General features: G+C 36.9%; 1 protein-coding gene across 3 annotated transcripts in view; it reads right to left on the bottom strand.

Moving 5' to 3' along the window:
* Positions 1-776: 776 nt before the first annotated feature.
* Positions 777-13,578, bottom strand: part of Hook3 (hook microtubule tethering protein 3) — a 109,941-nt gene continuing 97,139 nt past the window's right edge. For 2 of the 3 annotated variants that reach the window (XM_090353842.1, XM_090353840.1), the window contains 5 exons: positions 12,258-12,340; positions 8,682-8,782; positions 6,207-6,311; positions 5,987-6,058; positions 777-1,875 (listed from right to left, as the gene is read on the bottom strand). In XM_090353842.1, coding sequence (XP_090209968.1) covers positions 1,735-1,875; positions 5,987-6,058; positions 6,207-6,311; positions 8,682-8,782; positions 12,258-12,340 — 502 coding nt within the window. In that variant the 3' untranslated portion in view covers positions 777-1,734. The remainder of the gene's footprint in view (positions 1,876-5,986; positions 6,059-6,206; positions 6,312-8,681; positions 8,783-12,257; positions 12,341-13,578) is intronic. The other variant, XM_090353841.1, reaches the window with a different exon arrangement.

Here is a 13,578-nt window from a genome sequence, read left to right on the forward strand (position 1 = left end):
TGTGTTTGACATAAAACCAACCACATTATGACAGCCAGGGATGGTGGTGCACATCTATAATTCTAGCACTCAGGAGGCTGAGGAAGAAGGGTTGCAACTTCAAGGCCAGCCTAGACTACATAGTAAAACTCTGTCTTTAAAATATAAAGATGTGTGTATGTGTGTGTGGGAACCTATAAATTAGGATAAAGTGGCTGAATGGTTAAAGTTAGGGACTGTTTTTTTCTTTTAAAGCATTACAGACTTTTACGCCAACTTTTAGATAAAGTATGGATTTAAAAGCAAACACATGAATACAGATTCTGAAAAATTCTTAAACTAAACATGATTTAAAGTTACTTATATGTAACACGCACACAAACTGAATAGAACCTGAGGTTTCAAATTTTAACGTCATATTAGGTAATCCTTCTAAAAATAAATTAACAAAAAATACAACCTAATTTCAGAATTTTTAAAACTGTTTTTTGCTTTAAAACGTATGCCATGTTAGAATAAAAAGATTGGAGGTGAAATTAAATATGGTACTTTGTAAGTCAATAGGGGAAAAATTAGACAGAAGGCAGTTCATTTTCAAGTGAATACTATCTCATTTTTACAAAGCACCTTGAGGAAGAAAGTGCTTCATAATGATTACTTGACAGTATTCAGCAATGCAGGAAATGTGTCTTAAAATGTAAGCACTTTGAGGCAGAATACCCAAGAAAATCTACTCAGTAACAGAGCCCTGAACTAGTAGATAAGACTTCAGAAAGAATATGATAGATACCATAATATTACATGTAAGTCATATGTATTGGAAATTATTGAGAAAGGATGTATTAAGAAATAAACAAACCAAATGAGGTACAAGTCCACAAACTGTCCAAAGAGTAACATTACCTATTGCCTGTAAATATATGAAAAATAAATCTTTTAAATGTGTATAACTGAATGTATAAATGTCCAGCACATAACTAAAATCTGACTCTTAGTTACTAAAATATGATTCCAAAGAAAGGAAAAAAGGTAATAGACTGCTTGAATTTTTCTTGTGTAATTTCTCCTCAAATAGTCTTATTAATGTACTCACTTCTGCCAGCAAGCAAGATAGCACAAAGTAATGAATTTTCAGTTGGTTTTAAAAATTGTCTCTGAATACTCAAATTCAATTCTCTATAAAACAATGAAATCTCAATTTCACCCTCTAAATAAGTTCCCTAGGTGCCCTTAGGAGTTTTGATTAGCACTTCTGTCACTATATTTAAGTTTCTGCAAAAAGTGCACTCGCTCACCACTTTTTGTAGTAAATCTGTATGTTATTTGAAGTGCATATGAAAACAATTGAAAATAGACTAATATCATAAAAAGATTAAATTCCCTTAAAACAAAGACATTCTTATAAAGCATGGTAACACATAGGCACAATAAAGAATACAAATTGTGTATCAATTATTGGCAGAAAATCTAATTAATTACAAAGCCTACATCACTGGGGAAGAGGACATTTTCATACAAAGTAAAGTATTACACTATTATACAACATTTAATAATTGTACATTTACAAATTTTTGGCACATTAAAAGGAACTGAAAGGACTACAAAATAAAGGACAAAGAAACTAAAACAAAGATATAAGACAGAGAGAAAGCCCTCCAATGAGCAACATTAAATATTGACTTTTGGTGAACTTCCTGAAACGTTGCTGTATGTGACACAAGTATGCCTTGATGCAGGTTTTTATTTCCGACTTCTCTACCTTGCTGTGGCTGGTTGGACATGGCCTGGGTAAGATCTTCTTGCACTGGTGGCTTGTCTTTGCCTAGCTAAAAATGACTGCCCTGAACCTGTGCTAGCCAGTCTATCTTCAGCCGCCTTTTTATGCAGAGTCATTCCCTTCAACATTTAAAAAAAAAAAAAAGAAATACAATGAATCAATGAAAGTACAGTACCATATATTCTCACAAAAGAAAATTTCATCATGCAAGATTTAATACATTGCACAACAAGGTACAATTAATTACAAATATTAATTCTATTCATTACAGATTAAAATGTTAAAAGAAGCATTATAGTTCTAACAATTTTTGCTTTGGCAAAATTGAGACTTAATTTTCTGAATTTATATTAACCAAAACAGATAATACAGATTTTTTTTAACACATCACTCATATTCTATCATACTTCCCTTTCAAATCAAATGTATAGTGATTTTCCAAGAAAAAAAAGTGGAATTGATTAGCAGCAATTGATTTATATGGGTTACAGAAATCACAGGACATATTCAGAAAAGCAGAATGTACTTATTTCTTAAAATGGAAAGCCAATCTAAGTATTATACATACCACACTTTGTTGTTTTTCTTCACTTCAAGGCAGAAATATTCTTAAACAAATTAAACAAAACTCTTGATAGCCACAAAAGAAGACCCAACCAAGATCTTTCACTTGAAGACAAAAGGATCACCTACTGTATCTCTAAGGAGAAAGGTGGCACAAGTGGTGGGTAAAAGCCCCTAAAAAAGAGTTAGGTTATCTCCAAGTGTTTCCAGAATGTGGAGGAAGAATAGTGACAAAAAGGGCTTGATTTTAGTAAAGAGAAGATTAAGAACAGTTCTGATACTTTAAGAAATAAACTAATGAACATTTCTAGCAGAGGAACTTCAAGAATAAACACAGGGGGACCGGGAGTTTGGCCTAGTGGTTAAAGTGCTTGCCTAGCATGCATGAAGACCTGGGTTCGATTCCTTGGTACCACATACATAGAAAAAAGCTGGAAGTGGTGCTGAGGCTCAAGTGGTAGAGCTCTAGCCTTGAGAAAGTCCAAGGACAGTGCTCAGGCCCTGAGCTCAAGCCCAGGACTGACAAAAAAAAAAAAAAAAAAAAGAATAAACACAGGTAAACTGGGAAAAGTGGAGGCTGACACACAAAATTCTAATCTTTATTTTGAGACAGGGTGCCACTATGCAGCCTAAGTTGGCCTTGAATTTGCTTAGCTCAGGCTGCCCTTGAACTCATATTCCTCCTGCTTCAGTATTTCCCTAGTGCTGGAGATATAGATGTGCACAAACACATCTGGTAGAAGTTAACAAATATTTTTTTTTCTTATGCTGGGTGAACTTCCACTTGCTGGGCAGGAACTCTATGTATTCAGCCAACACTTCAAGCTAACTTTTATTTTAGTACTTTTTCAGATACAGGGCTTTGTACTTTTGAACAAGGCTGGACTCTGTCATCCTCCAACCCAAAGAGCTGGGATTACAGGTGAAAACTACCACATTTATCTTGTTGGCTGAGATGAGGTCTTATTAGATTTCTTTTTTTGCCAGTCCTGGGCTTGAGCTCAGGGCCTGAGCACTGTCCTTCTACCACTTGAGCCTCAGCACTACTTCTGGCTTCTTTTCTATGTATGTGGTACTGAGGAATCGAATCTGGGTCTTCATGCAAGCACTCTACCACTAGGCCAAACTCCCGGCCCGAGGTCTTACTAGATTTCTGCTTCTAGAACCCTGAAGAAGCTTCACAGTATCCATCTCCTGAGTAGCTGGAAATTTCATATATTGTCTGTGTGCATGTGTGCTCATGTATGCGTGGGTGAGAGAGTGGGGGTGGGGAGGGCGTTGGAGGGGGCTTGAGAACTTAGGGGCTGGACATTGTGCATTCGCTTTTTTGCTCCAGGCTGATAATTCTACCACTTGAGTTATAGCTCCTCTTTAGGCTTTTTGGTGGCTAACTGGAGGTAAGTCTCATGAACTTTCTGCCTTGGCTAGCTTCAAACAACAATCCTCAGATCTCAGCCTCCTGAGTAGCTAGGATTTACGGGTGTGAGCCACAGCCTAATTTACATCAAATCATTTGAGGATTTGAACAAAATTGATAAATATCTACAAATAAATTTAATCTATTAATTTAGATAATATATAATGAAATACAATCTTATTTGGAATACTATAACTTGTCACATTTCAACAATTTATTAAAATTCTTCATACATCTTTTTTTTTCTGCACACTGTACTTCAGAGTTCTACCACTGTGCTATATCTCAAATCCTCTACACATGGTTTTTTCTTATTGCAAGTATGCGAAGCAAGTGCTATATCATTAAGCTATATCCCAGTAGCCATCTATCCAAGGCTATTCTTGAGCTATTGAATACCTCTTTCTAGCATTCATCATCATTTCTATTTAAACTGTGTAGATGCAGAAATTTCTGAATATAACTAGGACTATTTTTAGTACCAAGTCACAGAATAAGTAATATGTGAAACTATAAAAGCTAGGTGAAATTACTATTAAAAACTAAAATGCAAAGCTATTAAGACTGAGAATATTAAGTTTTGAGAAGACAAGAGATAAAAATAGAAGTCAGGATTAACTTCCAGAAAACTTTAATTATGTTGCCCCTCTTCTCCCCTTTTTTCTTTTTGTTTGCTGGTATTGGGGCCCCCTGAACTGCCTCACACTCTCACTTAACTTTTTTGCTCAAGGCTGCCATGTGAACCACAGTTTCAATTTGAATTTTCTGGTGGTTAACTGGAGATGAGTCTCATAGACTTTTCTACATGGTTTGGCTTTGAATTGTCATCCTCAGATCACAGCCTCCTGAGTATCCAGGATTACAGGTGTGAATCACTAGTGCCTGGCGAGTTTTCTTTTATTTTTAAATTTAAAACTCCAAAATTCAATATTTGATAAAGTAATATTCTAAATCTCAAACTTTATCTTTTAAAAATTGTGATAAAATCTTAAATATGTAGTTTTGACCAATATAAGTATGGATATAACATGTCATAAAATTTTTGACAAAAGATCAAATCATATTAGGCTAGGGCAGTAGCCTTTCAGATGTAGTACAATTGTAACAGTAAAACAAAACAATGGCCGAGCACTGATGGCTCATGCCTGTGATCCTAGCTATTCAGGAGGCTGAGAAGCCAGCCTGGGTAAGAAAGCTTATTGAGACACAACTCTAATTAATAATCAAAATGTAAGAGGTATGCTGTGACTCAAGTGGTAGAGTACTAGCCTTGAGCAAAAAAGCTCAGGGACAGAGCCTAGGCCCCTGAGTTAAAGTTCCAGGACCTGGATGCACACTACTGTCACCACAACTACCACCAACAAAACTAATGGCTTTATGCCACCAGTAGACTCCAGAAGTACAAAAAAAAAAAAAAAAAGAGAACTAGTTGAAAACCGGCTCTCATTTCAGAAATTTTTTGGAAAGGCAGAGTTGATCCATTGGAAAGAAAAAGAAAAAAGCAAAAGATGACAACAAAAGTTGGGAGAATGGGGGCCGGGAGTTTGGCCTAGTGGTAGAGTGCTTGCCTAGCATGCACGAATACCCGGGTTCAATTCCTTGGTACCCCACATACATAGCAAAAAGCCGGAAGTGGTGCTGAGGCTCAAGTGGTAGAGTGCTAGCCTTGAGAAAGTCCAAGGACAGGGCTCAAGCCCTGAGCCCAAGCCCAGGACTGGCCAAAAAAAAAAAAAAAAAAAAAAAAAAGGGAGAACGTTCTAGAAAAAAAATGAGGCATTCTCTATAAAATTCATGGTTAGTCTAAACCACAACAGAATGCCATGAGTATTTATTTTCCCTGCCAAGCAATTTTGTTGTATTGGAATATTCAATGGAAAACACCACCCATGATTCAGAAGCTGACATTGTTAAATATCTTCTACATCCTCTAATAAACTATCCCATTCTGAAAAGGTTAGAACAAAATAGAGTTATTATACCTGTGTGTGCCTTTCCTACCATAAATGGCTTTGAGGAACAAAAACTACACAGACATTTGTCTTTATGTTTCTGGGGATTATGGATACTTTTACAATATTGTTCTGATTGTGGATTTATTTTCTTTGCAGTCAGCAGAGAGGCTTTGTTAGTATGTTAGGATGGCATTTACTATCAGAAGATTCTTTTGGGAAAATTTCTCCTTCAGTAAAGGCAATCTAGTAAAGTATTTGGTAAACTTTGTATTATGTTCTGAAGTACTTTTTTCTTACCATATTGTACCAGGCACTAACTATGAATTTCTCTTCCATCTCTCTTTGACTCTTGGTTTTCTCATATTCTTTCTAAAAAGAACAACATGATACAATCAGTATAAAGGAAATACTTATAATAATTAACTGTATAAGTCAATGGACATAAAGTTTATAATATAACAAGGATCTCAGAAATTAGAACCCAGTATTTTACTGCCATCATGGCACCGTGAACTACCTCTAATGAATGGAATAGCCGTTCTCTTTCCTGGAGTTGATTTTTAAGAGCTTGTATTTCTGGTGCTGCTCCTTGATTCTGTTTAGGATCTAAAGTCCGGATAACCTGCCAATAGTAATGAGAAGTCTCAAACTTAAAGTATATAACATTTAAAGAAGGAATTAAAGCTAAGCGCCAGTGGCTCACAACTGTAATCTTAGCTAATTCAGGAGGCTGAGATCTGAGGATTGTGGTTTGAAGTCAGCCTTGGCAAAAAAGTCCTCATGGACTCATGGCTCTTATCTCTAATTAATTACAGAGGAAAAAAAAAAGCCAGAAGTAGAGCTGTGGCAAGTGGTAGAGAGCTAGCTTTCAGGAAAAGAAACTCAGGGACAGTGCTCAGGCCCTGAATTCAAGCCCCAGGACTGGTGGGGCTGGGGGGAGAAAGTGAATTAAAATGGAAAAGGATAGAGTTGGGAGTATAATTTTGTTGTGGGGCACCTACCTATCTAACACAAAACGCATGAGGCCCTGTGTTTCATACCCAGCATCACAAAAAAAGCAAAGCAAAACAGCAACAACAAAAAGCACAAAATACAAAATGATGAAAATCAGAGGCTGTATTTAAAAATATTTTAAAATACAAATGCATAAAATATTAGTTTTTCAACTTTTTAATTACATAGAAAAGAATTATACAGAAAAACTAATAAAAATTAATTCTGGTTTAAATCAATAAAGATAATTAAGCAGACAATACTGACAGCTCTCTCCTTTCCTTTCCTCTGCTTTGATTCAGCTAACCATGGCCTCTGAGAAGAATGGCACTTGACAGTGGGTCCTAAAGAGCATGACCCTAAAGAGTTGTGTCCCTATTGCCTCCTCTGCTCATATGTGGTTTAGGCTTGAGTGATGGTAGTAGGGTCGATACTGGCTCAACAACTAGAAGACTTACAAGGAAGGCATTTTTATGCCTTTCAAAATGTTCAATGCTATAGAAAGCTTGACCAACAAAAAGGCCATTTACATTTAACTTAACATAGATTCATTTGCCTACTGCTACAATGCTCTATCTGACATCGCTCTGTCTTTTCATATATAGAAGTGCAAATCCACACACAAGTGCTTGCTTTGGCAACTAAAAATAATTCTCTGACCTCATGATATGTAATTCTTCAGTTCTTGAGTTTGCACATCTTTAAAGGGATTATAATACATAATTGCAATGTTATTATCATCTGTACAAAAATTTCTTTAAAACTGCCATTACTTGGTTTAAGCCAAGTTCACACTTTCACAGATGCCTCCAAACTTTTTCCTTTAATTTAATTTTAGTACTAGGGCATGAACGAGGGGCTGGGTACGGTTCTTTAGCTTTTTCTCTCAAAGTTGGAGCTCTACCACTTTTGCTACAATTGCACTTCTAGTCATTTGGCAGTTAATTGGTTAAAAGCCCCTACCTGGGCTAGTTTTGAACCACAATACCCATATCTCAGTCTCCAGGAGTAAGAAGGATTACAGGCATAAGCCATTAATCAGGTCCCCAAATGTCTTTCACTACTAACCCTCTCTGTTGCCACTTCAAGACTCAAAGATTAATGCACAATGTAGCTAGCTGTTAGGTAGGACTCTTTTTAAAGTTGTAATAGCTGTGTCCTAGTGGTACCACACTCCACTGTCTAGTTTTGCTTTCATAATACTTACCTTTATTTCCCAAGTTATCGGACAGTTTGATTTTATTTCATCCTTGTATTATTTCATTCTTATACATATCCTTATTTTCCTTTGAGATGGAAGCTGGATACAGATAACTGCTGGATTCACGTTGATCATCATAGACAGGGACATCTCATCAGGAAGTTCTAGGGCTTGTTTATAAGACCATGTGCTGCTAATCTAATTACTGGTTAAATTAGTGATGGTGGTCATTTATTTTCTATTAAATTCAATTTTATCCTTGTTATTTATTAAATAATTTTGATCACTACATATTGTTCAGGACTTTTCCCCCCTTGATTGTGGGGCTTGAACTGTGGGCCTGGCCACGGTCCCTGAGCTCTTCAGCTCAAGGATAGCACTCTACCACTTGAGCCACAGCACCACTTCTGGTTTTCTGGTAGTTAACTGGAGGTAAGAGTTTCATGGACTTTTGTGCCCAGGTTGGCTTTGAACTGTTATCCTCAGATGTCAGCCTCCTGAGTAGCTAACATTACAGGCATGAGTCACCAGCGATTGGCTTCAGGATTGTTTATTTGTACATCTTGTGATAGCTCTCCTCAGAAATTAAGCATGTGTATGAAGTGTGTGTGTGCGCGCGCGCGTGTGTTTGTATGTGTTCTGGCAGTACAGGGTTTTGATTAAGGTCTTGTACTTTTTGGGGTAGCAATTTTATCATTTGTGCCATCTCTAGCCTTATGGATACTATATTTTAGGACCACAGTGAAGCATGATTACAAATAGAATGGAGATACTCATAAATCATAAATCCATACTCACACTTTTGGCTTTCTCTAAGTATTTTTTATATCGTTCTTCCATTTGCTTCATTTCTTCTTCTTTCTTCCGTAAAGCTTCTTGTAATTCTTCAATTTTTAAGGCTGTAGATAAGATAGTACAATTAAATTTTTTTTTTTTTTGGCCAGTCTTGGGGCTTGAACTCAGAGCTTGGGTACTGTCTATCCTTGGGCTTTCTCAAGGTTAGGGCTCTACTACTTGAGTTTCCAAAGGCCCACTTCTGGCTTTCTCTGTGTATGTAGTACAGAGGAATCAAACCCAAGGCTCTATGTATGCTAAGCAAGGACTCTACCACTAGGCCATCGTTCCAGCCCCTAAAGTATTTTTTAATTGAAATTATAAAGGTCATATGCAGAAGGATTACAGACACTTAGGTCAGTAAAGAATACCTTTCCTTTTGGACTGTATTACGCCTTTCTTTACTCTCTTTTTCCCTCCTGTCTCCAAGCACATGTTACACAATTCATTTTCCTTCTTTCTTTTTTTCCTTTGCCAGTCCTGTGCTTGGGCTCAGGGCCTAAGCACTGTCCTTGGGTCTTTCCCAAGGCTGGAGCTCTACCACTTGAGCCACAGCACCACTTCTGGCTTTTTTTCCTATGTATGTAGTACTGAGGAATCGAACCCAGGTCTTCCTGCATGCTAAGCAAGCACTCTACCACTAGGCCAAACTCCCGGTCCCTACAATTTATTTTCAACAGAGTGAGTCAGTGAAATTCTGATAATGTCTTTAATAATGTTATTTTTTGGGTACTGATCCTGAAGCTTAAACTCAGGAGGACCTGGGTACTGTCCCTGAGCTTTTCTTTTCAAGGTTAGTATTCTATTAGTAGAGCCACAGCTCTCCCTCCAACTTTTTGGTGGTTAATTGATGGTAGGAGTCTCATGGACTTTTCTATGTGGAATGGCTTTAAACCCAGATTCTCAGATCTCAGCCTCCTGAGTAGCTAGGATAACAAGTATGAAACACCAGCACCTATCTTGTTTTAACTAATAAATAATAATTAATAGCTTTAAGAGTCTGTTTAGTCTATTCTTATTCCCTCCTCCTTCTTTTTCTTCTTCTGCCTCTTGCTTCTTCTTTTTTTCTACCTTTCTGTTGTCTTCTATTCCTTCTTCTTTTGTGCTGGTCCTGGGGCTTCCTCAAAATTAGTGCTCCACGACTTGAGCTACACAGTTCAATTTCTAGCTTTTTTGGGTAGTTAACTGGAGATAAAAGTAGCTGGGCATGAGCCATCATGTGTTGCTCACAATTGTTCTTTAAAAGCCAACGAGTAACAACTAGAACTCAAATATTAAAGGGAATAAGTAAAAAAAAAACTAGCCTTTGATAAATGAATAAACAAAATGAATATTCCAATAAGCAAAATGAATATTCATATAATGCAACATTATTCAGACTTAATTCTAATACATGAAACAAAATACAGACAGTAGGCTAATGCAAACTAAAAGCATTATGCTAAGTAAAATAAGCCAAACAGGAAAGGATAAATGTCCTATGATTCTACTAATAAGTTGCCTAAAATAATTAATTCAAAGACAGAAAGTAGAGTTGTGACTACCATAAATTAGGAAAAAAGGAATGGCAAATATATTTAGAGATAGGTACTGCTGTGGTCGCACAATAATGTGTATGTACTTACTGAACCAAACACATCAAATGATTGTTGACATATACTTTACTATATTAAAAAAAAAAAACGTAGGGGCGGGGAGTTTGGCCTAGTGATAGAGTGCTTGCCTAGCATGCATAAAGACCCAGATTCGATTCCTTGGAACCACATACATAGAGAAAAAGCCAGAAGTAGTGCTGAGGCTCAAGTGGTAGAGCGACAGCCTTGAGAAAGTCCAAGGACAGTGCTCAGGCCCTGAGCGCAAGCCCAGGACTGGCAAAAAAACTAAAAAAATTGAATCACTCCAAAACTAACCTCCAAAGTAACAACCATCCCATTAAAAAATGGGCCAAAGACTTAAAGAGAGTCTTCTCTGAAGAAGAAACAAAAATGGCCTATAGACACATGAAGAAATGCTCAACATCTCTGGTCATAAAAGAAATGCAAATCAAAACAACTCTAAGATTCCACCTCACTCCAGCTAGAATGGCCAGGATCTGGAAAACGAATGACAACAGATGCTGGAGGGGATGTGGCCAGGAGGGATCACTACTACACTGTTGGTGGGAGTGTAAACTCGTTCAACCACTATGGAAAGCAGTGTGGCAGTGCCTCAAAAGGCTAAACATAGAAATCCCCTACGACCCAGCAATTCCACTACTTGGCATTTACCCAACCACCCAGAAACAAGGACATACTAAACCCACTAGCACAACAATGTTCATTGCAGCACTATTTACCATAGCAAAGATATGGAACCAACCTAGATGTCCCTCAGTTGATGAGTGGATCAACAAGTTGTGGTATTTGTACACAATGGAATTCTATGCTGCTGTCAGAAAGAATGACATCGCCCCATTTGTTAGGAAATGGAAAGACTTAGAAAAAATCATATTAAGTGAAGTAAGCCAGACTCAAAGGAACTTAGGCTCAATGGTTTCCCTCATTCATCATAATCAGTAGAAACCTTGGGCTCTACTAGCAGAGATTTGCAATAGAGCAAAACCTTGATACATAAGGCCATATAATGTGAAGCTAATTGAAAGGACCTCCAGGATAGTGAAACAAAAGCCATATAATGAATGATTGTTGTCCTTAATGTAGTATGTTGTCTCTCATCTCCTTTGCTATCCCTTGGTTATCTCATATTGGTATAGTATCTCACTTTGTCATCTGATATATTGAATTTATTTGTATTTGGATATTTGAAATTTGATAGGGAAGGGGGGAAAACCAAGACGGGTGGGGGGTGTGGGGGGGAGGGAAACGGGTACCAAGACATGTGAAAGGGTATCAATGTATGTGAATTAATGCACCTTCTATCTGGCAAATATCATGTAACCCTTTTACTAATTACAATAAAAAAAAATTATATCCAAAAAAAAAAAAAAAGTACAGAGCTGGGCACAAGGCTCATGCCTGTAATCCTAGCTATTCAGGAGACTGACATCTGAGGATCAGGGTTCAAAGCCAGCCAGGGCACTAAAGTCCATGAGACTCTTATCTTCAATTAACTACCAGAAAATAGGAACTGACACTATGGCTCAAGTGGGAGAGTGAGAGCCTTGAGCTGAAGAGCTCAGGGACAATGCTCAGGTTCAGAGTTCAAGACCCATAACGAACCCCCCCCCCAAATAAAAAGAAGCCTATCCTCTCACTTGCATAAAGAAGTACAAGTACCATAGGTATAAATACCAATGCAAGTGCAAGTTTGCCAAAATATGAATATATCTTACTTCAGTCATTAGAATCCATAAAAAAGGAAAAATTTATAAATGCAATTTGTAATTTAAGAGAAAGATGATGATGTATTCTTTCTGTAAATAGGGAAAATTCTTTAATTGCTATAATTTACTATAAAGCTTATTTCTAATAAAATGTTATCAAATTCACTACCAGCAGAGCAGTATTAAGCTAATTATGCTAATTAGAAAAAAAAACTCACAGCTGTTGTTAAATCTTGGTTCAAGATCTTCAATAATGGCTCTCTTCTTCTGCAATTCATTATTGGCTTCATGCAGCTTCTCTCTATAACAAAATATATGACATTATCATACCACATTTGTTTTGTTTGTATTCTTCACTTCACATTAAAGATCCAAATTCTTTATTCTTAGAATATATTTGTATTATCTGGAAGTGCTATAAAAAGATTAAAAATTCTGAATCAACATGAATTTAATATATAACTAAGTAAATTTAAAGACAAAATACCTCTTTTGGTTTGAAAAAGTAGTTAGTGCTTTTACATAAACGTGTATAAGGATCAGGAGTTCGGCCTAATGGTAGAGTGCTTGCTTAAAATGCACAAAGACCTGGGTTCAATTCCTTGGTGCCATATACACAGAAAAAGCTGTGGCTCAAGTGGTAGAGTGCTAGCCTTGAAGAAAGTCCAAGGACAGTGCTCAGGTCCTGAGTTCAAGCTCCAGGACTAGCAAAAAAAGAAAATAAATGTGTATAAGAGGATGTAGGTTTTTTTCCTCTTCCTAGGAATGAGGTTATAAAAAAAAAAAAAGCTTTACAGGCATTTCAAAGGAAAATCTTTTTTAAAAAATAAAGTCTTGAAAATCAGCAATAAAAAAGGACACTAAAAGAATGCACAGGAAACCACATTTCACAGAATCAAGTATTCCAGGGTTATTAATACATAATGTCATTTATGTAATACTTTAGAAATGTCAAGAATTTTTTGTTTGTTTGTTCTTTTGGCTGGTTGTGAGGCCTGAATTGTGGGCCTGTGCACTGTCCCTGAGCTCTTCAGCTCAAGGCTATTGCTTTATCACTTGAACCACAGTGCCACTTCTGGTTTTCTGGTAGTTAATTGGAGACAGGAGTCTCATGATTGCCCAGGTTGGCTTTGAACTGTGATCCTCAGATCTCAGCCTCCTGAGTAGCTAGGATTACAGACATGAGCCACCGGTACCTTTCTCAAGACTAAAAGTAATAATAATCAGTATTGTGTTTGGTTAAGGGATGTAATTAATCATCTGGAAGGAAGAAGGAAAAATCCTGTTAGGTCACTAAAAGTTTCTATATTGAAGTAAGTCACATAAATATGGAGGTAAACCTCAAGCTGTGCTGTTAGGAGGTTAGCATATGAACTACAGAAGATATTTTCCTGGTCTTTGTATCATACATAGTAATTTGCATAATATGTATAATTCTCTGCAGTATTTATTTTTTTTTAGTCGGCCATAGGGCTTGAACTCTGGGCTTGGGTGCTGTCCCTGAGCTCTTCAGTTCAAGATTAGCACTTGACCACTTGA

The sequence above is a fragment of the Megascapheus bottae genome, chromosome 20 (genome assembly GCF_031878675.1).
Source record: "Megascapheus bottae isolate mThoBot1 chromosome 20, mThoBot2.hap1, whole genome shotgun sequence".
NCBI classification, from domain to species: Eukaryota; Metazoa; Chordata; class Mammalia; order Rodentia; family Geomyidae; genus Megascapheus; species Megascapheus bottae.